Source organism: Callithrix jacchus, chromosome 12 (assembly GCF_049354715.1).
Source record: "Callithrix jacchus isolate 240 chromosome 12, calJac240_pri, whole genome shotgun sequence".
In the NCBI taxonomy this organism is placed as follows: domain Eukaryota; kingdom Metazoa; phylum Chordata; class Mammalia; order Primates; family Cebidae; genus Callithrix; species Callithrix jacchus.
The window spans coordinates 71,222,616-71,248,836 of record NC_133513.1 but is presented as its reverse complement, the minus strand read 5'-3'; the positions used below and the strand labels follow the sequence as shown (position 1 = coordinate 71,248,836).

The window sequence follows — 26,221 nt, the reverse complement described above, 5'->3', positions numbered from 1 at the left end:
AACAATGCTTCACTGAATCTGTTCCACACAGTTAATTCCATCTTTTGAAATATAGCAAAAACAAACACACACAAAAAAAATCCTAAGACCTTAAGCCAGTGACTACAAAAGGAATACATTTTTACTATAGTGCATAGAATTTAGGAGAAATTTAAGGCTAAATTTCTGACAAAATAAAGGCTGAAATCAGTTTCCGAAATAAATTTATTTCCCTACCCTTGAACAAGCTTTTAAAAGGGTTAAATCAAGCTCACATGGATGGCAGCTCTCAAATCACATTAAAAGTGCTCATATACTAGCTGCAGATCTTCAAGCCTTTTCACTTCTTAAGTGAAATATTCTGATTCAAAAGACCCCAAACATCATGCACCCAGAAATTATATAGTTTAGGTTTTGTTCAATGAATTAAAATTGAGCTCCCAAGTGCACTGTATGAGATTTGTGATCTGCTAAAGATGATTCAAAAAGACACATTAGAAAGATTACTGAGAGGATCATAAAAAGATCTGAGTTGCTGTTCTGGCTAGAACTATTCTTTGCTGTATTATTCTATGGAATTCACTTCCCCTCTCTGGACCTCAGTTTCTTCAATTGTCAGATGAGACAAAAGACTGACTGATTCTTTCAAATTCTAACATTTTCTGATTCCACTGAAAGTAAACATCTGGCTGACACAGCCTTTTCTTAGCCCAAGAGTCCAATAATTAATGCAAAAATCAGATATCGAGAATAAGCATAGTTTGGGATAGGTATATAAAATGGTTACTGTAAACAAAGATGGAAAGATACATGTGATACATGGGTATCAGAATACCACAGAGGCCCAGCAGGAGCCCAGATGCAAAAATTAGCAGTGGGTACTATGAATTCCACAGCCATGCTACCTGGAAGGGGAGCCTTACACACAGTAACCAATTAAAGCCTACTGATAGGTAAAACCTCTAAGCACAGCCTTGCACCCTGACAGGAAGGACAAGGGGAAGCCCTGTTTCCTAAGACATGTGAGGTTCTGATTATAACAAAGACTTTTATACACACTGAAGCAACGGTGACCAGGGAGCCTCCTTCCCCTTCTGCTCCCTGATCTGTCCTTGTGCATGTGTATTTAAGTGTATGTGTGTGTGTGTGTGTGTGTGTGTGTGTGTGCGCGCGCGCATGTGTTCATGTATGTGTGGTCTAGCTTCAGAAAACTCTAGACAAAGGCAGGAGGTGCTTCCAGGAGTAATTCTCTTCTAAAATAAGCATCCAAGATCTGTGGCTGTGGGTAGAAAAATCCAGTGGAGAATTAATATGTAGAGTTTTCCTTTATTTTCTGAAAAGGCAGAGACTGCCATGGATAGCCTATTTAAATATGTAACTCATAGATTAAAAAGTTAGTGTTATCTAGGACCATTTACTTCCTTTGTGCCAAACACTGTAATAAGCATTATGTCTGTACTTCCTTATTTACCACTTATAAACACTTAAGGTCACTGCCTAAAACTGACTCCATTTTACAAATGGCCAAACTGAGACTCAGAAAGGTAACAAGTCCAAAATCAGAGAGTTCTTAAATAGCTGTCATGGATTCAAATCTAAAATAGTCTGATTCAAGAACTGCCAGATAAGAAGTGTTAGCAAGCACTGGGAATGGAGACCCTGGTTGTTACTCTGTATTTTCCAATAAGAGGACATCATAGATCCAACAGCATTCCAGCAGCAAACAGGTGAAAATAACTTCTCCCAGGATATCTGGAGCTTTTAAAGTGTGGACATTTAAAAAAATTTACTTCTATTCTATTGCAAAATCTACTCATTTGTAATCCATTGCCCCAAGTTGTGACCCAATAGAAAACAACTACCTTAGGCAAGTTATGTCCACCAGGCGCCAGTTTCATTATCTGTAAAATAAAATCCTGGACTAATAGTGTTGAGCTCCCTTCTGCTCTATAAAAGACAATAAATAGCTGTGACTGCCTGACTCTGGGGAAGACAGTTTTCAACATCCTGACTACAAGTGCCTTGAAAGTCAATCTGATTTTCCCCTATTTTTGCAAAGCTAAAATCTGCTCCTTAAAACTCCTCCTTCAGTGAATTTGAGGACACTGTGGGAAACATAGGACAGGAAGAATTGAAGAGTGGAATATTACCCACTCTCACCTCCCTCTCCAGAACTTACTCTGTACTCAGAAGAACTTTCCAATTGCCTCTGTACAAGTGCTTAGTGAACCATTAAATATTTCAAGATATATGAGAGATTATTCCCTGTTCTCTTTTATCCTAATAACAAGCTGTTCTGGGCTCTCTGCCAAAGACCCAATGTTTTTGTCCAATTATTTCTGGATATAGTTTTTCTCTATGCCATGGGCACCACTGGAGAAAATAAAAGCAACACTGACCATCACAAAACTTACTTGTGACTCTATTGTTTCTTACATAAGAAGAAAGAAGGCTCATGTTTGCTGCACGGCAGTACTAGCATGAAGACTAGTGTCTCTCTGATAGAAAGGATGGATTAGGGTTGGTTCTTATGAATGTCCTGAACAGATGTCACTTGAGGAGTCCTCATTCACCAACCAGGAAATACTTTAATGTCAAAGAAACCTCTCTCATTCTGCTCCACAACTGGACATTCTTCCCTGGGTCCTTAATAAGTTCTTATCAAAATGCAATTGGGAAAAAGGAAAAAAGACCAGAATTCAAAAACTTTCCAAATGTTGTTCCTAGAAAAACTTTTGATAATAGCCTTCCTCAGAAAAAAGAAAGGGAGATCAATAATCAAATAAGTTTGGAAATGATAGTTATAATCCATTACTAGAAAATATCCTAGCAGAAATCAACTGACAGCAGATGAGAACAAGACAGATGGAAGATGAAGACTCTATTATAGATCCCAGTTAGCCCATAGGAAGAGAGCTGTCCCTGGCAAAGAAGTGTACCCAGAAAGGAAGGATAGAAGCTGAGGAGAATCCATGCATCTCTGACCAACCCGCTCCAATGACAAATCCCAGGGTCCTTACCCGGTATTTCTTTTCTTGTTCAAATTTTTCTTCAAATTTCCGAATTTTCCGCTTGAGGCTCTGGATGTGCTTGGTGAGCTGGGTGATAGTCTGTGGCTCCTTGCCATCTCCACAGCTGCAGCGTGAAGAACTCCGAGGCCTGCATTGATTACCAGGAGGAAGGAGTATCAAAACAGTGCTCTCCCAGTAAACAGTTCTGTTGATCTACAAACCAAAACTACTGAATTGTCAGAGAAGTTCAGAGGGAAGTTCGGTATTTGATGAGGCTGCCATAGTAGCAGTTGCTCATTAATGGAGACTCCTGATTATAAAATTCTGTTATGGGTGGATGTTTTCTAGGACTTTAGTGTAAAATATCAAAATATTTGTCCAAGAAATGCATTTTGTAAAGCTTAGAGGAGGCCAACTTAAGACTAAAAAGAGACAGCCCTGTTGAGACCCTTTCCTCAGTAGGTTGCACAAGCTCCATCTACCAACATTTTTAAGGAAGATTTAGATGAGTGGTTAACTTTTCTTGACATAACAGGACTTATTTTTTTTTTAATAGGATGAAAGGATGGGCTCCTTCTCCCGGAATTGCATACACCCTCTCACATGACACACACTTAAAATAGCAATAATTCACTAACTCTTTCAGGTCCATCAATAGATAGTCCATGGGCCCAGGATTAGATAAATTCAAGAAAAAATAACATGAATTCTGAGGGAGAAGCCAGGGATTTCCTGGACATATTTTTAGGCAAGAGATTCTTAATCTTAACTATACATCAAAATTATTTGTGGAACTTAAACATAAACAACACATAGTTCCTCAATCCCAAATACAAATTCCAAATGGAATGTGTAAGGGGCAGGCATCTGATTACACACACACACACACACACACACACACACACACAATTTGGACAAGGGTAGCTATTGTAAGCTACCACTTTTCTAGAATCTAAAAAGAAACGTAGATGGACAGCTCCCAAGTGTTCCCACAACTCATCCATCGATGTCACCACTGGACATGGAAAGAATATTGAGCTCATCAAAAATAATGTCTGATATGTGCATGTATATATGTTCAAACATGTGAGTCCCCGGGCTATCCTGTCTCTCATGACCATTTCCTTTTGAGATATCAAGATCTGCAACAGCATCCCAACTGGCAAGTACACTGATTTTTGTCATTTATTGTTCCAGTCTTGCAGTCGCGTTAGGCAGGCATATATGTGCTATTTCAGAAACACTTCACTGTAGTTTATAAGTGTGGTATTTGAAAAACTATGAAATGAAGACAATAAAAAAACGTTTTCTTACATCATAAACTGCTGAGTGCTGGGTGGAGATGGGGCTGACTCGGGATCTAAATTGAATCTCTGGCTTTGGCTGAAGATGGAGCATCGTGGTGACAGCAGTGGGTTGTCACCATCAGTGATGTGACAGAGCAGCCTGCTGGTCCCCACAGACTGGAGGTCTTCTGGTGCACTGTCGGTCTCATTCTGCCCATCTTTATGGACTGGTGAGGGGTCTGGGCAAATAAGACAAATCATCAAGACTTAGAAGTGACAGAGGGCTTGAGACTGTCATGTTCCTAAATAAAGATCATAAACATTCATTATAATGCCTTGCCTCTTTGTCATTTCTTCCTTCTTGGGATATGAAAAGCTTTCAAAGTATTGTCATGTTTATTCTCACAGAATCTGGACAGAAAATATTACAAAGTTGCTAACAAAAAAAGAAAAACAAGTAAGTTTGGTATGAGTTACACAATCGGCACAACCCCAAACTATGAAAAAAAAATCCTCTTTTTATGTCACATTATTTACATAAGTCAGAGGGTATATTACAAAGTGTTAAAGCGAATAGAAAGAAAACAATAAAATGGAGCTGGAGCAAAAGATTATAGATTATGAGGAAGAAAAGGGAAAACAGCCAGTGAAGGAAGGGAGAGAAGGGAATAGGAAAAAGAGAGAGGGAAAACACTAAAAGGAAGAGAGGAGAGAGGAGTCCCCAGAAAGAAAATTATTCAGAAATAATCAAAAATGATGGAGAACTCTGCTTATCAACAAGGCATGATACTTAGAATATGCTAAATGGAAACCACAAATTTCAAAACAAAACAGATTCCATTTTATGTAAACACACATGTATGTGTACAAAAAGATGCACTAAAATATCAGAAAAGTTATGTAGCAACTACAAAGTATGGTAGAATCAGGAATCATTCTACGTTTTTTCTCTAAAATTTTAGGTACCATTTTATTTCAGACAAAACAAAAATAAACCTGCTCCAAACCCTCTCCCCAGCTAGCAATCTCTGTTCCTAAATTCTCACTAGAACCAGTCCCCTTTTAAGTTAGTTTCCCACCTCACAATCAGTCCAGAAGGTAGGTACCCCTCTGCTATGGAAGCAAGGGCAGGGGACTGAGGCACAGCAGCAGGGGATCAGATCATTAGGAAACTGAGTCAGGGGGCCAGAGAAGGACCTCTGCACCCTAGGCTCTGTACATAGTTATTCAAGAAACAGCCCATTCTCCTTCTTAAGTTTGCTCAGCAGACAAGTCAGGACCAGCCAAGGTTTTCTCTTCTTACTACTTCTTCTCTAAAGAAAGTGGAAAACAAAAGATTTTCTGGATGAATAAGCAGAATCAGAAAATACTGCTAATGGATCTGCTTGTCCAAAATAAACACTTATCACAATTTCATACCGGATGAATCTTAATCAGATTTAGAGTGGCTCCTTGTTCTCTAGAACTTGAAATGTAATTTGCCTTGTGTAACGTCAAAGGTCTGATTAAGTCCTCCTGTGCTTTCAGTTAGCTTCTCTGGTGGGTTGTAGACTGGAGGGTGGATAACGCCTCCTATTTTGCCTTTGAAGTTCACTGACAGCACAGTCAGTGGCTGAGGCTGGTCTGAAATGGATGTGATGACAGAAGAGTTGGAGGGAGGCAAATGGCAGTGACTCCAGCCCAAGGCAAGGTGTAGTGGTATGACACACATCACCACAGGCAACACCCTTGCCATGAATAATTTACCCAGAAAACTCTGCAGTTTGGAAGGAGCCCTCAGAGTACCAGGAATAAGGTTACCAACCAATAACTCATAGCATGTATTATCACCTTCAAAATACACCAGCAGGTGTATGGGTTCCTCAGCAAATCCTTTTCTTAAACCACTAGGCTCTAAGAAGTGTGTTTTATTTGTGTTACCAGTTTCTTGGAAATACCTTCCAGAAATAATAATGGGGAAGAAAATCATCTTTAGCAGGCACCTGAACAACTATATTTTTACTGAAATGGGAAAGGTTAAAGACCTTCAACCCTCAGCTCAGTTGTGGCCCTGGGGTGAAAACTAACACAGTCTCTTGTTGGCTGCTGCTTTATGATGCCAAAATGGAAATACTTGGGATCCTGGCCACATGACTGCGAAGCAGCGCCAGGAAAAGATCTCAGTTTCTGGAACCCATAGAGTCCTAAAATATAACTTTGTAGAATCACAGATCACTACAAATGGCTTTTTTAAAAACTGCATTGCAACAGTAATTGTAAACCTCCATTTACATGGCATCTGTTTTCCCTCGGGCATTTGCATAATTTACCATGTGGCCCAATTAACATCCTAACCCCCTTGCCTCCAATTCACTACTGAAGGAAACTGTGAGCCAGAAAGATCCCAAAGCAACAACTGAAAAACACCACAGTCAAAAACTGGTAATTTCGTAGAGCCTCAGTTCTTTGTCGAAACTCCCCATTTGAGCTGAGAAGGGGCTTAATTAAATCAGCTGACACATGCATATGTGTGTGTATTTGTGTAGACAGAATTATTGAGCTCTTTGCTCAGAAGAGGCCAGTGTAGATTCAGAGCCAATACTCCTGCTATCCTGGGAAGGGTCCAGGCCACTGCTTCCAGACTCTACCTCCCAGTAGGGAGAAGCTGATGGCAATATTAAACTAGGGTGAAACCTTTGATCCCTGGGGACACATTACTTTTTATTCCAAAGGAAGGTTCAGCTTGCCAGGGCTCATCCTGTGATGCAGTATGTTTTAGAGGAAAGGGTTTGGGAGCCTGGAGTCTGGCAAGCCTATACTTTCGGTGAGGCTCCAGCCAGTTTCCCTACCTCTCTTAGTTTCCTTGTTTGGTCTGTATTCTTCACAGGACTGTGATAAGAAAAACAAAAGAGACATTCTGTACAACACTGTGTCTATACAGTAGTCACGCTTATCGACAGGGGATATGTTCCAAGACTCCCAGTGGATGCCTAAAACCACAGAGCAGATCAAGCCCTATACATACTATGTTTTTTCCTATATATAGAGAGAGAGCTTTGATAAAGTTTAATTCATAAATTAGGCACAGTAAGAGATTAACAACAATTAATAATAAAAAAATAGGGCAATTATAACAAGATACTGTAATAAAAGTTATGTAAATGTGATCTCTCTGAAAATATTTATTGTGCTGCACTGTGGGCACCTGAAACTGCAGAAAGGGAAACCCAGGATATGGGGAGACCACTGTGGTCACAATGCTGTTACTTATGCTTACAATTTTGTTAAAAGGCTAGATTCCATGTTAAGTGTTAAGTGTTGCTACCTAATTTAAAAAAAATTTACTTTGTATTTTCTAAAAATTTCTGTAACAAAGAGATTAATTTTATTTAAAAAAAAAGAAAAGGAAAACACAAGTTAATATTAAAATGTGGAGGAAAAAGTAAACTTTCCTGAGAAGGGAAGTAATAAAGCACGATAGTGACAGATAATAGAGGGCACAGGTTGTTAGTTTGGATCCCAGGTCTACCACTGGTTAAAGAGAGTTTGGAAATGTTGGACTTTTTCAAACCTCAATTTCCTCATCTGTTAAATGGGGAGAATAATGGTGCCTGCCTCACAAGATAAAATTATACCCCTACAAAAGTTTTGCTGTATCTACATAAACTTATTTTTTACCAATATAGTTTAAAAAAATTTTTCAACCTACAGTATTTTTTTAATTTAAGCTTCATCCTAAGCGATAGTCAAGAAGTCATAAATCTGATGTACTAGTTACATCTTTAAAAACTAATACATTAAAATAAATTCCTCTTAAAAGTAACAATGCTTACCCATGCATCCTTTATATAGGGTATTTGGTGAAATCTCAGGATAAAGCATAGAACTACTGAACACGGTATGTATAAGAAGCATTATTTTCAACAAATATTATTATTAAAATAAGGAAGTTGAATATTGCCTTCTGTTAGTGAACACCAACCTCATTTGGAATCTCTACAGGGTTAATATGGGAAATAAGAACCAATATACCCCTCAACATGTTGTCACTAGTCTGAATCTCTACTTATAAAAACATAACAATAATCATCATGTCTAATATTTATGAAGTGACTTACTATGCCCTCAGTCTTATTCTGAGATTTTTTTACATGTATTTAATCCTCATAACAACCACATGAGACTAGTAGTAATATGTTCTCCATGTTAAATTCAGTAGGAAAGGTTGCATAACTAGGCTATCTCCATTCATGGAGAGTTTGTCCAATGCCTGAAATAGAAGACTCTATATCTCTGACACTGGAAGCCAGAGTGTTTCTGGCGGCCCACTCACTCAGCAGAAGGGAACACAGAGAAGAAAAGGAGTTATAGTCAGTGCGTGATAACTACTGAGACCACTTCTGCTCAGGCTGCAACCCCAAGCAGAAGCAAATGCTACATTACAGAGGTTAAATGAGTTAGTCAGACTTAAGAATACCTTTCTAATGTGACTTTTAAAGCTATTCCAAACCTAAGTTAATCTCTATCTGCAAAAACTTGAGATGAGCTGCTGATTTGTAATGCTGCACTCTTGGGTTTGCCTGTCATGGCGGGCTCATAAATAGCATTCAGGGATATTCCAAAATGCCAAACATCAGCCTTTGTTGGTTTCAAATGCTAAATAAGCCAAAAGCATGTCCATGATTCTAATGAGGTTCAAGCCTCACCGTTCTCAACCAGCCTCTCTCAGGAAAGACCACAGGGAGGATAATAGCTTCCCACACACAAAGAGGGCCACAAAAATAGAGATGGAAAAAAACAACAACAAGAAAACATCTGATGGATATGTGATGGGTTCAGTTTTAGGCATGTTACATTTGAGTTACTGAGGCACTAAAGCGTTAACTATAGCGGTAGGGGAGACAGAACATGGGTAAACCTGAAGTCATCCCAATAACCAAGGCTGAGAAAATAGATGAGCTTCCTTGGTTAGAGAGCGCTAGAGAGGAGAAGCAGTATCATCATGTCAGGAGGAAATGAGGGCAGATAAAAAGGGACTCTGGACTGGGGAGACTGACTGAGCAGTGAGGAGGTCAGCACGCCAAGCAGTCCTGTGTGCCAGCTTCTGTGGATGGCCATTAGATGTGTTAGGGAGCTGGAGGAGTGGGAAATTTGTCACCCTGAAAACAGGTCTGGGCTTCATAACAGTCACCATTCAGACCCAAGAGGCAGTTTGCCATGATAGATAAAAACACGAGACACATGCTCAGGAAGACCCAGATTCTTGTCCCAGTTTTGTCACTGGTGTGACCTGGGAGGCATTATTTAATCTTTCTTGATCTCACTGAATTTGAGCAGTAACCAAGGGAAATGTCCAATGGACAGCTTTTGAGTTCTGAGAACTCTCCCTATGCCACCAAAAGGGAGTCAGCTGCTCAGATAACAACCAGGTTGAACAATGTCCTGCCCAGGTCCAGGGTTCTGCCTGAGCTGTGGAGCCAGGGAAAGAAAAATCATCATCTGTCATAGTGTGGAAGATTCAGAATGCCCTCCAGGAATACAGAGAAAGCTGGCTGCTGGATGCTCATCAGTTTTCAGCCCTCTTGAATCTCCAAATCTTCTAGCTGATTCTTGAATAGTTGATCACCTTAGTGGTACTGCTGATTTTAAAAAAACTGCTATTAAGATAACAAGAGCTGTTTTCAAACAGCAGTAATTATTTATGAGCAGAAGCCCTTTGGGAGAATATTTAGGAAACATTGAATATACAAAGCAAACAGAAAGCCCACTGAAGGAAATTCCAACCTTAAACGTGGGTAGTACCTTTATTAGGCTCATCCCAAGTCAATTAGAAAGTATAGTCAAGAATTATTTGTCTCAAGTGTCATGAGTTAGGTTGAATCAGCCAATTCAGTCACGGAAGCTGGACCAGCAGCTCCAGATACAGCCACAGGAATGTATGATTCTCAAGGAACTAGAAGAGACAAAAGAGGTTGTCTATCTACCTGGCCTTGGACCTGGGAGTCATCCAGAGCAGTGTCAGACACCAAGTTTCCAGGCATGCCATCTGGTCACTTCCAGGCAGTCTTTCTATGCATGGCAAGCTGATACTAAAATAACCCAATGAAAGGTATTTTTAAAGTGACTAAAATATATAGGAAACCTGTGTGCTAGGGAAAAGTGGTAATTGAGAACTCTCTGTATGTTCAATTTTTTGTAAACCTAAAACTGTTTTGAAAAATAAACTCTTTTAACATTTTTTGTAATGACTATAAGGCTACTGGTTAAAAGCCTGGGCTCTGAAGTCAGAGGCTTGGCCTTGGTCGGTGATACCACTTGTTGGCAGTTGTTATATCCTTGGCCCAGTGAGTCTCTTCAAATTGAGAATTCTCATTTGTAAACAGCTAAAGTCAAATACAGTCAAGTATAATAGCACAGTACTTGGTCTAATGTAAAAGTTAATTAAAAAAATTAAATAACAACCTGGCAATTTGGACTGATATTTTCTTTCCTATAATGCAGTTGGAGAAGTGACCTCAGAGAATTAAACTGCCATCTATACATTTTGAAATCAATTTTTAAAAATGCTTTCCTTGGAAAACAAGGGGTTAATGTGAAGCTCCCTTTTTCATAGATTCTGAAGATGGTTATAAAAGCATCACAGAAAAATTATTAATAGTAGGTAACTTTTCTGGCCACGTTATGTCATCGGTTTAGCACAGGACAGATTTTATTGTTGCAAATGTAGTTCCAAATACAATAGGTGGTATTTATACAGCCATCAGCTCTAAAGATTATTGCTGTTACAAATACGTTTTGCTTAGGGGAATAAGTGTAATGTCAATCATATGCAAGATTCTAGAGGGGACCTAGGGAATTAACAAAACGAAATGTCATTTCCACTCCCTGGAAGTACTTAGAAATTATGATAGAATATATATTCAAAGGCAAATGTAAGCATTATCAACTGGAGGAAAGGAGGCATGGCTCTGAGAACAGAAAGAATGGCCAGCTTTTAACATAAAGACAGCTGACATTTATGGAGCATTTACCACAGGAGATGAGCTAAGGCCTTCATATGTATTATACCATGCCATTCTCACAACAGTCCTAGGCATTAGATAGTATGCTTTCACCCATTTTAAAGAAAAGGAAACTGAGGGGGGTGAGAGAGTAAAAAAAACCCATCCAAAATCACTTAAGTAGCATATGAAATTCTGTAAGGAATTATCCTTAAGAGCAAGGCAGAGTCTTCTGTAAAGTGCAGAGTTGAATTAATATCTTAAGAAATTAATTCAGTTCCAATCCTTGCAAATGCATCCTGGATTAATCTTGTCTTACATTTTAGAAATGGCATAGAAGAGGAAATTTTTAAACAAGCTTTGGTATGAAAATATATCTGGGTTTTCAAGAAGTCTATGCAAGATTTTCATACCAAAGATTGTTTTAAAACAAAACTGAATGATGATTGAGCCATGTTTTGCAATGGATACAAAGTTCACTTAATATGCAGCTAAGGGCAGAGATTAATTCCTGTCTTTATGATGGACATGTCGGTACCAATCTTTGCAAATGGGTCCTGAATTAATCTTATTTTGCATTTCAGAAATGGCATGGAAAAGGAATTGCAGAATGATAAATCTGAGTTTGCAGATGATGTTAACATTTGTCAGAGTAAAATGCTAAGCAACCACAGAACAACCTCATGAACCATGAAGCAGAGCTTCAATACTGGCAGATGACTTGCACTGCGGGCCAGTAAGTGATGCTGTTAAAGGAAACAAAGCCAGCTACTCCTAACAAGTAACAAGCACTAAGCTATTAGTTTAATCAGGTAAGGGATTTGGGGAGCTCTGACAGAATATACTGATATGACAAAATAAAAAAGCCAGGAAAATACTGTGCATCTCTAGAAAGGGTTTGGAAAACAATCCCACAGGCATAATTATTTCATATTGATTTTATAAAATGCCCCCGCTCCCATTTTCAGGTATTAATTCATTTCTTTTTAAATTGAAATCATTTTAGATTCACATTCTGCTGTAAGAAATAATAGAGATCCCTTGTATACTTGGCCCAGTTTCTTCCAGTGGTGATATTCTACAAAACTATAGTACCTCTGCTGATATTTACAAATGAAATTATAGTATTTGACTCCATGTGGAATACACCATGCAGTGCAGGTAAATACACATCAAGTGAGGCACAGGGACCCAGAGATGGATTCAATCAGAGGAGACAAAATTCCAGAAACACAGGGGCTATAACAAATAAACCAGCTACAAATCTAGTTCTCTTCAGTCTGGACAAGACAAAGTCTTGGATTTTTAAAATGACTTTCAAGACACATTAATTATATAGAGGGCATTTAGACCAGCTATATACTTCATTCCAAATTCTAGAATATTAGAACTTTGGGGACTTACCATTTAAGCTGGATGGTAAATAGCATAGGGATGAGGAGTTTAGCCTGTGGAGTCAAAGCTGGGAAAGCCCTACTACCACTTCCCCACTTTCCACCCAACCTCCTTCTCCTCAGCAGCTTTGGGCCCTTCAGCCCGTCTATTAGTCTGTTTTCATGCTGCTGATAAAGACATACCCATATAAAGACTGGACAATTTATAAAAGAAAGAGGTTTATAGGACTCACAGTTCCACATGGTTGGGGAGGCCTCACAATAATGACAGAAGGTGAAAACCTTGTCTCTCATAGTGGCAGACAAGAGAAGAGAGCTTGTGCAGGGAAACTCCCCTTTTTAAACTCATCAGACCTCATGAGACTTATTCACTATCACAAGAACAGCATGGGAAAGACCTGCACCCATGATTCAATTACCTCCAACCGGGTCCCTACCACAACATATGGGAATTCAAGATGAGATTTGGGTGGGGACCATATCACCGGTTACATCTCCAAGTTTATTTCCTCATCTTTAATCTGATGGTGATAATGAAAACTGTATCATGGAGTTCTTTTGAAGAAGAAGAAAATCTATCAACTAATGCCTGATGCAGGTATAGAGATCATTGTTAGCTAATGTTGATACTATTCACTTAAAAGCTTTGAAAGCAAAGGTTTCTGAAACTCAGCACTATTGACTATTCAGCACTATTGGACCAGATAATTATTTGATGAGGGAGAGAGGTGGTCCTGTGCATTTCAGGATGTTTGACAGAATTACTGGCCTCTACTCACCAGATGCCAGGAGTGCCCACCCCCTCGTAACCAGTTGTGTCTCTAGATACTGCCAAATATCCTGTGGTGAGGGGGCAAAAAATAGACCCCAATTGAAAACCTCTATTTTAAAAGAACCAACTTAGGACAAATAAATGAAGCACTACTTTCCATAACGGTAGCCATTTTTTCAGGTAGTACATCCTAAATATATATAAAGGCTCTAGAAGATTTTACAAGTCTCTTTCTCTCTCTCTCTCTCTCTCTCTCTCTCTCTCTCTCTCTCCCTCTCTCTCTCACACACACAAACACACACACACACACACACACACACACTATAATGAATTAAGTTTCTAATTGGAAATTCTGTGCACTTCTGAGGTTGAATGAAGATCTCCTCTTACTGACTTTCAAAGACTATCTGGGTTGCCCCCACATAGGCTGAAATATCAAATTATATGGATAATCAGATACTCCTAGAAGGATACCTGAAAATGCTTTCCTGTTCTAGAAATCCATTTGTAAATTGCACCTGTAGCAGGAACATATTTCATGTCATCCCTGGAGTGGTATCATGTTCTATAAAGTATTACTGAACCTCCTTACACTTCAGAATCACCAAGGGAGATTTTCTAATGTGGGGATTCTCAGGCCTCATCTTTATGTTTCATTTTTTCATTTTAAAGTAGGGATTTCAGACATCTGTAAGTTTAATAAGCATTTCCAACTAGTTGAAAGTTTCTGGTCAAGTGGACAGTGATTGGAAATATGAGCAAAAAGGTCAGGTTCTGGTTGACTCTGACCTACGTCAGCTTCAACTTTGGAAGAGACCTACAGATTATGCAGAATTCTGCATGAGAATAATTGTAGACTCTAAATAGATACACTACTTTAGTGTCTTACCCAAATTGAAAGTTCAACTTGAAAATCAAGATTTTAGAACAATATAATAAAGTACTGCTATGGAATTATTATTTCTAGTAACAGGCATCCAGTTATCTATAGTTACAGTTTTTGCTAAAACTCCAAACCATCATACATCCCTGGTCAGACAGAACAAAGGTTACCATGCTGAGTCATGTGGAACAAAACAGTCCTGCACACGTTAAAATGACAAGCAGTTGAAAACACAATCCTCATTCCATTTTCCATTCAACTACATCAGAATAGGTGCTTACCAATTCCATGCTGGAAATATTTGCTTCAGCTGTAAGAAGATATTGACAGAGTTACAGGTATTTTGAGCCTATTATGTGGGTTTCTGCCTTAGTCATTTCTGGCTACTGTAACAAATTACCATAGACTGAGTGGCTTATAAACAACAGAAATTTATCTCTCACAGTTCTGCAGGCTGGAAATCCAAGATCAGATGCCAGCCTCGTCGACTTCTGATGAGGGCTCTCTTCCAGTTAACTTCTGCAGGGGGCTGACTTCTTATAGCCTCACATGGACGAAAGGGCAAGCTAGTTCTCTGGACTCTTAAGATGGCACTAATCCCATGGCCTAATCACCTCCCCAAGGTCCCAACTCCAAATATCATCACATTGGAAATTATATGTCAACATACATTTTAATAAATTGTTGGGAAAACACAAAGATTCAGACTCACAGGTTGTGGTTTGCAATCTATAAGTAGGGCCAACTGTCCTGGAATACCTGGAAGTGAATATTTCCTAGCATGTGGGACATTTAGTGCTAAAAATAGGACAATTCTGTGCAAACCAAGACAGTTCGTTACCCTTTGTATGTCCACAAGCTGCCTTGCGGCTGATTTCTTCTCCGTGATTTTTCTATAAGGGCCTTGATACCTCAAATCTGTCTATATCCCCATCCTACTCACTCCCAACCTGTGGACTTTTTCCTCTTGAAATAAGTAGATGGAGCCTACTGGCCACAGACCCTGAGTTATAAGTCCCATGTGACCTGTGAGCATTTTCCCATTGGCAAAATTGAGGTAGAGCAGAGTCAGAGAGACCTTGACATTCTGTCTCAATTCAAGACACTGTCTACTTAACCAGTGTGGTTCCATTACTCGGGAGTATTTATGAAATACAGATTCCAGGACTTTCATCCCAGACTGTCTAGAGAGGATGCCAGAGAATCTCCATGTTGGAAAAGCTTCCTGGTAACTATGATCTGTAAGAAGGTTCTGGAACAGTATCTAGAATACAGTGTCCCCAGGGGTGCCATAAAATGTGTTCTTGCTGCATATGCAGTTTACAACTGGATGTTTAGGACAGGGGAGTATGTCAAGTATCCTACTAGGTGGAACTGATCTTAGTAACCCATAAACTCAAGTTAAAGCCAATCAAGTCTATAGTAAATTTGAAACCTACTAGGTCACATGAATTTATACTTATGAATGTTTGCTATTTATGGTTAAGTGGCAGCATAATGTTATATCCGGGTATTTTTATAAAAATCACTTGTTGGATATTGTCCATGTTATTGACATCAACAATTACTACTTGAATTTTTGCAACAATTATTATTTGAATATTTATATACATGTAAGGTTAGGGATAATGCTAGATATTAAGAAAGAGAAGACTATTTTTAAGTTACTACAATCTTTTATAGACTTTTAGCCATCTGTGTTCATCTAATACAATCACCCTCTCATCAGAACTAACATGAAAAAACCTAAAGTTTTAAGGTGTCCAAAGATCACTCTAGAAATCCATCCCTGAGTTAAGAACCATGGATCTGAGAATAAATTTCCTCCCTGAGTGATGCATGGATTAGAAAATGCATGGCCTTCCTGTAAGAGTGCATCTTCGAAGCCAATGAGACCAAACCATCCCATAATTTAAGTCACAAAGGCATCTTAAAAATGCCTGTCACTTTGTAGTGACAAATGAATAGACTCCGTAGGTCCCTGAAAACATCAGTTTTCTAAATGTCTCTACAGTCTAGTTTTCTAGACTGTCTGGGAAGGGCTCTGAGACATTTCAGATTCCTCTACATTTTGGAAAATCCAGCATGCAACCCACAAGCCTCCTCTCTAAAGCACCTTCTGCACATCTTTGCCATTTAATATTTAACATGGAATGTATTACTAGCTCCTCTGTGTGAGCAATCCCTACATAAATCCTGTATTTATTTTCATTTTATAACAAGTAGTAATAAGCTTATATAAAATATTGCCCATGCCAAATGAGAAAATCCAAAACTATTCTTAATTGTTGGGAAGACACATAAAAGTCATGATGAAAAGAAGAAAAAATATATCCATATCCAACATGCAACAAATATTTTACTGAACACTTTGTCAGACACTTGTATAGTTAATCCAAATAACTCAACAGTTAACTTCTACTTGGCTTGAGATTTCTTTATGTGTTTTGTATTAAATATGCTGTTTGTTTGCAGGGAGTGGAATATGGTGTTGAGGGAAGAAAAGGGATGTTGTCTAAATAATCTGACTTAAACCGCTAATTGGCCCAACATTGGCTCCTGCTCAATTTTATTTACCACTCATTCAAACATAATGGCCAACAGAGCAGGAGAGCTTACTGGGCAACAAAGACAGCCAACCAACCACCTGCATCCACAAGGAAACAATGTACCACTCACCAGCAATGCTATACTAGGCTTCAGTGTGTTACGATGAATAGTAGTACTTCACAGGTCAGTTTAAGGATATAATATAATGCACAAAAAGTGCTTAGAACAGTGCCAGGATCATAGAAAGCTTTAAATAATCATAGTAGCTATTACTAGTAGCTATTATATGCTACCATTATTAATATACATTCCAACACTGGAGAGTACTGATGTGCCTGCTTAGACTATGTGGGTTTGTTTTCTTTCTTGTTTTTTTTTCTTCTCTTAAAAATTTTTCAAATTGTTTATTTTTAATTTGTGTGGGCACACAGTAGGTGTATATATTCATGGGGTTGGCTTTCAACAGGAGTATCTAAAATGTACTATAGCTAATGGTACTGAAAGACATTACCTTTGTAAATCTTTTCCTTCAACTCCTAGAAGACTAAGGACCTCTCATGAAGAAAGCTCACCTAAGCCTATTTCTATCATTCATCTGGAAACCAGTCTTCAAGCCTATGACTTCTTCATGGTAGAAAACATAATTTGTGCTCTCACTTAAAAAATTAGTGTTTCTTTCCTCTCCAAATATTCCTGGGAAGATTAATTTGACTGCTGTTGGCTGGCCAATCTACCATCCCCAGAATTAAAGCCAGACAGACTAACAGAAAATTAAGACCCAATTTGGGATTTTTGACAAAGAAATTAATTTTAAAAAATGGAGATATAACAAGGCAATACAGGATCAGAATGAGCTATTGGTGGAGCACCCATCCCCATTTCTTCTGCATGCATGAATCATCCTACAAACAGTTAACAGGAAAGGAAGTAGAAGTGTGGAAACTTCCCTGTCCTCAACACATCAAAAAGAAGAGTTTCAAGACAGCACAGATTATCTAGGTCCAGTAACGTCAAATAAGCATAGCACTCATTTGTCCCAGGAGACCAAATGGGAAAGTGAAGACTAGAAGTTGTGATGGGGACTTTCACCTGACATCCACTTGTGTAAGTGAGTCTCTTGGTCCCAGCTCGACAGCTCTATGTTATAGCAAATCGCAATTCTTCTTACTCCCCCTCAGCTCCTCTGGGACAATTGAGAACCTCTTGGGCTTTCATGTTGCCACAGGCACCATTTTCCCTCAGGGGCTCAGGCTGAGTGTGAAGCAGCAAGAAACTGAACTACCTTTAAGAGTACAATCTGGGACAACCCCCAGCCCTGCTCTTACCTGCAGAATCCACCCCATCAGCAGGCGCACTCTGGGTCGACGCTGGGGCTTGGTCCTTGACTCCATGCACCTGAGCAGCTTCTTCCTGGTTTGTTAAAAATGCAGAGCACAGATCAGATTCGAGGGCTTGGAGCTTCAGCAAGGAATTCTGCCAGCAAAAGCAGAACATGAGGCCAGCTAAGTAGATGCCTAACACACAACAGTGTGTCCGCAGCTCCTGCAAGCACCTTCCTCCACTGCCTGGCAGGAAGGGGTGGTGACAACAGCTGCTGTAGGGAAAGAACTGGTTGTGCCAGAATCATATGCGCATCATTCCACCTGCAGGCTCAGTTTCTGCCTTGTTTAAATCCTAATGTATATGGCTTATCTGTGACACATGGGACTCGTGATTTCGTCAGCAAGAGACGCTGCATCTGAAGAACCAATCTGAAAAGATATCTGCTTCCTGGGTGCTTAAGTCTTTACGCTTTGCAAGTGTTTCATTCACTGTGCTGACATCAGGAAGCAGAGGACATTAGGTCCCTCCCAGGCTACCATTCATAAAAGCCACCGTCACTCCGAAGCAAAGACTGCAGCAAACCGCAGTGCACAAAGAGTTACTGCTGCAGAGGCTGCCTGGCATCTGGGAGGGGCTTTGAGGCTCCTTAATCCACATCTGCGTGTGTGTGTGTGTGTGTGTGTGTGTGTGTGTGTGTGTGTGTCTTCTAAAGTTACTTCTCTCACATGAGAACAGGGTGAGAGAAGAGGGTGGAGGGAGATGACCTTGGTCATTTAGCATAACCCAGCCACTGAGGGAGAAGCAATTTATCTTTCATAGCCCTCAGCATAACCTCCCACCCACTCTCTTTATTTCTCATTTTAAATTTCTCCCATGATTCCTAATAAGAACAAAGTCATACAGACTGACGCATGCATCCTGCCATGATGCAGATGCCAGCAAATTAATTCCCCCGACCAGGTGAAAGTGAGTCAGCTTGAATCCCTAGCCAGGCTCTCTCCCTCTCCATAAGAAGTTCTGCAGGTCTCAGCTCTTCTTTTATCCTCCCAGCTCCAGCAGGGGTGGGCACCGGGAGCAGAGCCATTGGTCCTTTCCCTGGTAGGACCCTCCAACACACACAGGCACACACACCTACTCACACCCTACCCTCTGCATATCCTTTTCCCTACACAACATCATGCCCACTCCACAGCCTCACCCCTGCCACATACACATCCTCCTCCTCTACTACACACACACACACACACACACACACACACTCAGTCCCTAGTGCTCACCTCCATCCTACATGCACTCTCATACCTACCCCTTACCTCCTACTCCACACAGACCCACATACCAACCCCCCATACTTTTGTTCGTACTCCCAACACCTACAAATCCCCACCTTCCACATACACACACCCTTACCCCACACATACCTCAGACCCTCACATCCAGCCCCGGAAACCTCCCAGCTGACTCCACACATACCCATGCACACCCCCCCACACCCACACCCACATCCAACCCCCCATACCTTCACGTGCTGTTACACACACACACACACACACACCCCTGGCTCCATGCACACCTTCACACCTTTCCTCACATAAGCATCCACCAACATCTCTCACACCCCAATTCCTCCCTTCCATGCAGGACCAAGTCCTACACATACCCCTGATCCATTCTGTTGCTGCTCGCCTGCTGAGGGATGTCTAAAATCTATTGTCTCATCACCATTCTGAAAGCAGCAGGTGCCTAGGCAAGCTCTGGATCTGCCATGCCCAGAGATAGGGCGGGATCAAGCACAAACCTTCTAAGAGCTCAGGGGCTGCAGCCTGAGAGTCCATAGCTCACATGAAGCACCTGTGTGAGACCGGGACATTTTTTTGGCTTCCTCCTCTGTTCTGGGATGTTTTCCTAGTAGCTGAGTGTGGAAGCGATAACTGAGGTTGTTGACAGGAGCTGCAGAAGGAGCAGGGACACCAAGTTTCTGGGAGAATTTAGTATTTAGTAAACAAGCCACTGGGAGGCAAACAGAAAGATTCCAGGGACGTTTCCTACTGCAGGACATTGGAAATCAGTGTCCTCTCAAAAAGAGCAAAACTACTCTGAAGATTAACAAGTAATGCCATGGGAATGTAAACGGTGCTACCATTATGCAAAAAAGCCTGATGGGCTCCCAAAATATTAAAAATAGAATTACCATATAATCAAGCAATTTCATTGCTGAGTATCTAGCCAAAACAATTGGAAGCAGGTACATGAACAGATATTCAAGCACCCATACTCCTGGCAGCATTATTCACAATAACCAAGAGGTATGTTTGGGATGAAATTGTGTCTCTCCAAAATTTATATGTCAAAGTCCCAACCCCCAATGATACTGTATTTGAAGATAGCCCATTTAAAGAGGTAATTAGCGTTAGATGAGGAACAGACACCAGGGAGATAGAAAGAAGGACATGTGAAGGTGCAATGAGAAGGCAACTGTCTGCAAGCCAAGGAGACAGGCTCAGCAGAAATCAACCCTGCTGGCACCTTGATCATGGACTTCCAGTCTCTAGAACTGTGAAAAAATATATATTTCTGTTGTTTAAGCTTCCAAGTCTGTGATATTTGTCATGGAAGACCTAACAGACGAACACAAGGTGGACACAGCCCAAGTGTCCATGAGCAGATGAACGGATGAATAAAATGTGGTTATGGACATACAGCGGAACATTGTCCGGCATTCAGAAGGAAGGCATTCTGACACAGGCTACATGAGGACATTATGCTAAGTGAAATAAGCCAGTCACAAAAGGACAAATACTGTACACTGCCACCTGCATAAGGTATTTAGAGTAGTAAAATTCATCATAGCTGGGAGTGGTGGCTTAAGCCTGTAAACCCAGCACTTTGGGAGGCTGAGGCAGGTGGATCACTTGAGTCTAGGAGATCGAGACCAGCCTGGCCAACATGGGGAAACCTCATCTGTGCTAAAAATATAAAAATTAGCTGGGCGTGGTAGCACATGCCTGTAATTTCAGCTGCTTGAGACGCTCGATGAGGCACAAGAATCACTTGAACCCAGGAGGTGGAGGTTGTAGTGTGCCAAGATTGCACCACTGCACTCCAGCCTGGGCGACAGAGCAAGACTTCATCTCAAAAAACATATATATATATTCATCAAGACAGAAAGTAGAATGGTGGTTACCAAGGGCTGTTTGTTGCTGGGTGGTGGGACACAGGGAGGAGATGGGAGCTATTGTTTAATGGGTACAGAGTTTTATATTGGAAAGATGAAAAAAGTTCTGGGGTGGATGGTAGTGATGGTTGCACAACAGTGTGACTGTACTTAATGCCACTGAACTACACACTTAAAAAATGGTTAAGTGGTGGCTCACACTTGTAATCCCAGAACTCTGGGAGGCCAAGGCAGGTGGATCACCTGAGGTCAAGAGTTTGAGACCAGCCTGACCAACATGGTGAAACCTGTCTCTATGAAAAATATAAAAATTAGCCAAGCATAGTGGTGCACACCTGTAATTCCAGCTACTCAGGAGGCTGAGACTGAGACACGTGAATCACTTGAACATGGGAGGTGGAGATTGCAGCGAGCCAAGATCGCACCATTGTGCTCCAGCCTGGGCAATAGAGCAAGACTATTAAAAAAAAAAATTAAGCCAGTCACAGTGGCTCATGACGGTAATCCCAGCTTTGAGAGTCCTAGCTGGATGAACCACCTGAGGTCAGGAGTTCGATACCAGCCTGAAACCCCGTCTCTACTAAAAATACAAACATTAGCCAGGCATGGTGGCAGGTGCCTGTAGTCCCAGTTACTCAAGGAGGCTGACACAGGAGAATTGCTTGAACCTGGGAGGCAGAGGTTGCTGTGATTTGAGATGGCGCCATTGCACTCTAGCCTGGGTGACAGTGAGACTCCGTCTCAAAACAAACAAACAAAGTTAAATGGTAAATTTTAGATTAGATATATTTTAACAATTTTTTAAAAATGAATGAAAGGTAAAGTAAAAAGAAAGGCTGGCATTCTTTCTTTAACTTTACATTTCATTCTTTTTTTTTAATTGTAGAACCAGCTGCCTGTCTCAGATTTGTAAGTACTCTTGCATATTATGCAAAACAGAAGAGGGCATAGCCTTCAGGTTCCCATAGAACCAGAGGGAATGTCAGCTTTGCTACATACTATATGTCTGACTTTGGCCAAGCATCCTGGTTATTCTGGGTCTTAATGCTCTCTGTAAAAAGAGGCAGTGGTAACAGCAACAATGGTACCTGCTCTAAGGGATGCTCTCGGAGTTAAACAAGGGAAATCATGGAAAGCTGGAAAGCACTTTGCAGCACACCAGCATGCGGCAAACACTCAAGGACTGGATTCTGTGGTTAGTATGACTATCTCCAAACCCCAAAGGCTGCCAGACAGAGCTCTGGCCATGTGGCAAGGCCATGTCCCACACTGGCACTAAGCCCGTGACTCATCACTTTACCTCCCAGGATCTTATTTCTGCACCTGCCTATCAAGGCCCTCAGGCTACATGACTTCTACGTCCCCTTACAACTTTAAAGGGAAGAAAAGCAAACAGGCAAACAGACTGGAGAAGGATGCACAGATCTGGCATGGAGTGGGTGCTTAGACTGTGTGTGTGGAACAGAACCAAATGTCCAGACAACACAAATAGATTTCAAAGAATGTTACTGTATAGTTCACATTCAGAGATCCCTGGACTCCCATAGGGAGAGAGGTATAATGCCATGACCCAGTTATGGGTAAAAGTATCCATTGGCTGCTGGGCACAGTGGTTCACGCCTGTAAGCCCAGCACTTTGGGAGGCCGAGGCACATGGATGATTTGAGTTCAGGAGTTTGAGACCAGCCTAGCCAACATGGTGAATCCCTGTCTCTACTAAAAATACAAAATCTTAACCAGGTATGGTGGCACATACCTGTAATACCAGCTACTTGGGTGGCTGGGGCATGAGAATTGTTTGAACCCAGGAGGTGGTGGCTGCAGTGAGCCAAGATCATGACATTGTACTCCAGACTGGGCAACAGGGCAAGACACTGTCAAAAAAAAAAAAAAAAAGAAAAAAGAAAAAGAAAAAGAAGCATCCACAGTTGTTCTCATCCATCTTCCTCTGCCATTTTCTCCCTTACTTGTACTCACACTGAGCAAGACTCTGCCAAAGGAGATCTAGTTGATTCCTTATTGAGCTATAGATAGGACTAAGCTTAGAGTAATAGAGAAGAAATTAAGTAGCAAATGACAAAAGATGAAGGTCTAGAGAAACAAGATCTCCAGGTAGAAGGGAAAACAAACTGTTGTAAATGGAATACAAGAAGGCAAAATGGAAGCAACTCTGCAGACCAGCTGTTCTCAGTAATATCCCTTCCAACCCCCAGCCACCCATTACCTAAGGACAGCCTGCCTTTCCTCACCATGGGCGACTAGTAAGTCCTCCTGAAGAGAGGGCAGGGACTTGGACACGCTGTGTGGGATGGGTCCATGAAGAGATACCTGTCCTGAGGATCAAGGAGCCCAGGACAAGGGGGCGGGGAGACTTGTCTATGAGTAATCTACACTAGCAGTCCCCAGCCTTTTTTGGCACCAGGAACTGGTTTTGCGGAAGACAATTTTTCCATGGACAGGGGAGGAGTGGGGGATTGTTTGGGGATGAAACTGTTCTACCTTCGATCATAAGGCATTAGAATTTCATAAGGAGTGCACGACATAGATTCCTCGCATGCACAGTTCACAATAGGGTTCATGCTCCTGAGAATCTAATGCTGCCTCTGATCTAACAGGAGGCAAAGCTCAGGCAGTAATGCTCGCTGCCCACTGCTCATCTCCAGCTGTGCAGCCTGGTTTCTAACAGGCTATGGGCCAGTACTGGTCTGTGGCCCCTGGGTTGGAGACCCCTGATCTACAGGACCGCCACATATATGTCCTTCAGTGGATGGATGACCTATCCTAGTAGGTCTGAGCCCCGCAGAGCCACCCCAAGAAGGCTTAGGGACAGCCTGCAGTGAACGTGCAGAGTTCGTGTCCACCTTGCAGACGTAAGGCCACATATGCAGCTACACATGGAAATCCAGGCAGCTTTCCATGCCAAAGAGCTGCACTAGCCTCTGCAGTATGAGGCTATTAGCTATTATGGGGTTTCCAGTCTAGTGGGGAGATTACTAATAAGCAAGCAAACAAATCAAACAGTCATGACAATTATAGTCATGAGCTATGGAGGAAAGAAACAGCAAGCCCAGGGAGAAAGTGACTAACCACCCATTACACTTCCATCATGCCCGACTTAGTGACTTTAATGCAGGAATATGCTTTTCCCTCTGCAGAAAGATGAAGGACCCTTCATTCCAGGTCCTAGTAAAGTGCCACCTCAACCCAGCCCTCTCTGACAGGACTTCCACCCCGACCAGGCCACCTCCCCAAGCCCATCACTCAGGACCAGCCTGCTTGTGCTTTTCCTGGTTTATATTCAAACCCTCCTCAAACAAATGTGTAGAATCTGCAGGAAAATTGAGTAAGGGTTAACAGACCCTGTAAAGAACAACGACCACCTCTGCTGCTCCAACTATCCCATCTGGATAAGAAGGAAACCAGAGAGAAGTCTGTGAAACGTAGGTGTGGTTTTCTTTAAAAAGCGAACTTTTCCCTTTTACGTAATGGAGAATATGCTACTTGTTTTAGAAAATACTCTACTCATTTTCTCTCCTCTACAATTACTCAGGTCCCACTTTAGTTGGGTTGAAATAGAGAACACCCACACAGGCTGGATGGTTAAATACTATTTTAGGGTGCCTTTGTCTGCAATTCACCAGTTGCTGTTGAGCAGGCACAGCTTACATTTAGTTCATATGAAGGAGTTTAGTTCTCCTCTCCCATCCTTTTATGTATCCAAGAATTGCATATAGATTCCCTATGATGATATGAAGCAAATCAAGTTGGAAATCTGCTCAAAACTGGGAACAAGACTAGGTCTCCAAACATCTTCGTTTCTACATGCTGCTCTTCTTCCCTGAATTTCCATGTTTCCCAAATATATTCCCACCCACATACATACAACACCCTTCCTTTCCATCTGCTGATTCACCTGCTGTCTGCCCCCTCCTCCCAGACCCTTCTCAGCTCTAGTTTTTTCACGGTCAAAATCTCATCAAATTATTGAACCAGTTCTGAATATCTTTTCTCAGCAGGGGGCCCCAGTGTCTCTTTTAGCATCTTGTTTATTTCCTTCCCAAGACCCCCCACAATATGTGATTTTGTCTACTTGTTTATTGGTTCTTTTCAGCTCCATAAGAGCTAACCCGGTGCCTCCATTGTTTACTGCTGCATCCTAGCACAATGTGTAGGAAAGAGCCAATCAATAAGAAGCCTTCATTGTATCTGAGTTTGGTTTATCTGGGTCCTTTAGCCAGTATTTGCAGGGGTGGGGAGCAAGGGGTCTCTGAGTATCCAATACTGAGCCCTCCTGCTACCCTGGTTTAGAAATCTTAAAATGCTTAGAAATCACAGGAGAGTTACAAAAGATGTGTGCTCCCAGGAAGTGCCCACTCCAGAGATTCTGATTCAGTAGGTCTGAGGCAGGGGCTTTCAACACAGGAAATCCAAGGTCCCTATTCCCTGGGGCCTTGACACACTATAAATGTCTCAGTTGCCCACTTAGCTCCACTTGCCCCAGGGCCAAAAGCTTTCCTCTGAGCCCCAGCTCTCTGACTCCCTCATTGCCTTCTTATCCTTCCCTTCCCTTGAGAGCTGCCCCCACCCTCAACAGGAGGTATAAAGTGTGAAGTGCTCAGAACCAAGAAGGTGTTGCTTCCTGAACTTCTGGATGCTCTTGCCAACGAATTGGGACTTCTCTCAATGTTGATCATTACAAGGAAAAGCCAAATTTATCCCTTCCTTAAAGTAAAGACATTGGATTTTCAGGGAATCCCTTGGGGGACAGTGTCACTTGTGTCTGAGCACGGTTTGCAGCAGATCGCACCTCAGCTCAGCCTGCCCCAGCTTCCCTCTGTTCAGGAGCTCAGCCCTCACTCCCCTGCACC

The 26,221-nt window shown here is 41.4% G+C and overlaps 1 protein-coding gene across 8 annotated transcripts in view; it reads right to left on the bottom strand.

The window, feature by feature from the left end:
* Window positions 1–26,221, bottom strand: part of FAM13C (family with sequence similarity 13 member C) — a 114,735-nt gene that overhangs the window by 20,120 nt on the left and 68,394 nt on the right. For all 8 annotated transcript variants that reach the window (XM_009009903.5, XM_078345940.1, XM_009009904.5 and 5 more), the window contains 3 exons: window positions 18,181–18,265; window positions 4,305–4,515; window positions 3,000–3,138 (listed from right to left, as the gene is read on the bottom strand). In XM_009009903.5, coding sequence (XP_009008151.1) covers window positions 3,000–3,138; window positions 4,305–4,515; window positions 18,181–18,265 — 435 coding nt within the window. The remainder of the gene's footprint in view (window positions 1–2,999; window positions 3,139–4,304; window positions 4,516–18,180; window positions 18,266–26,221) is intronic.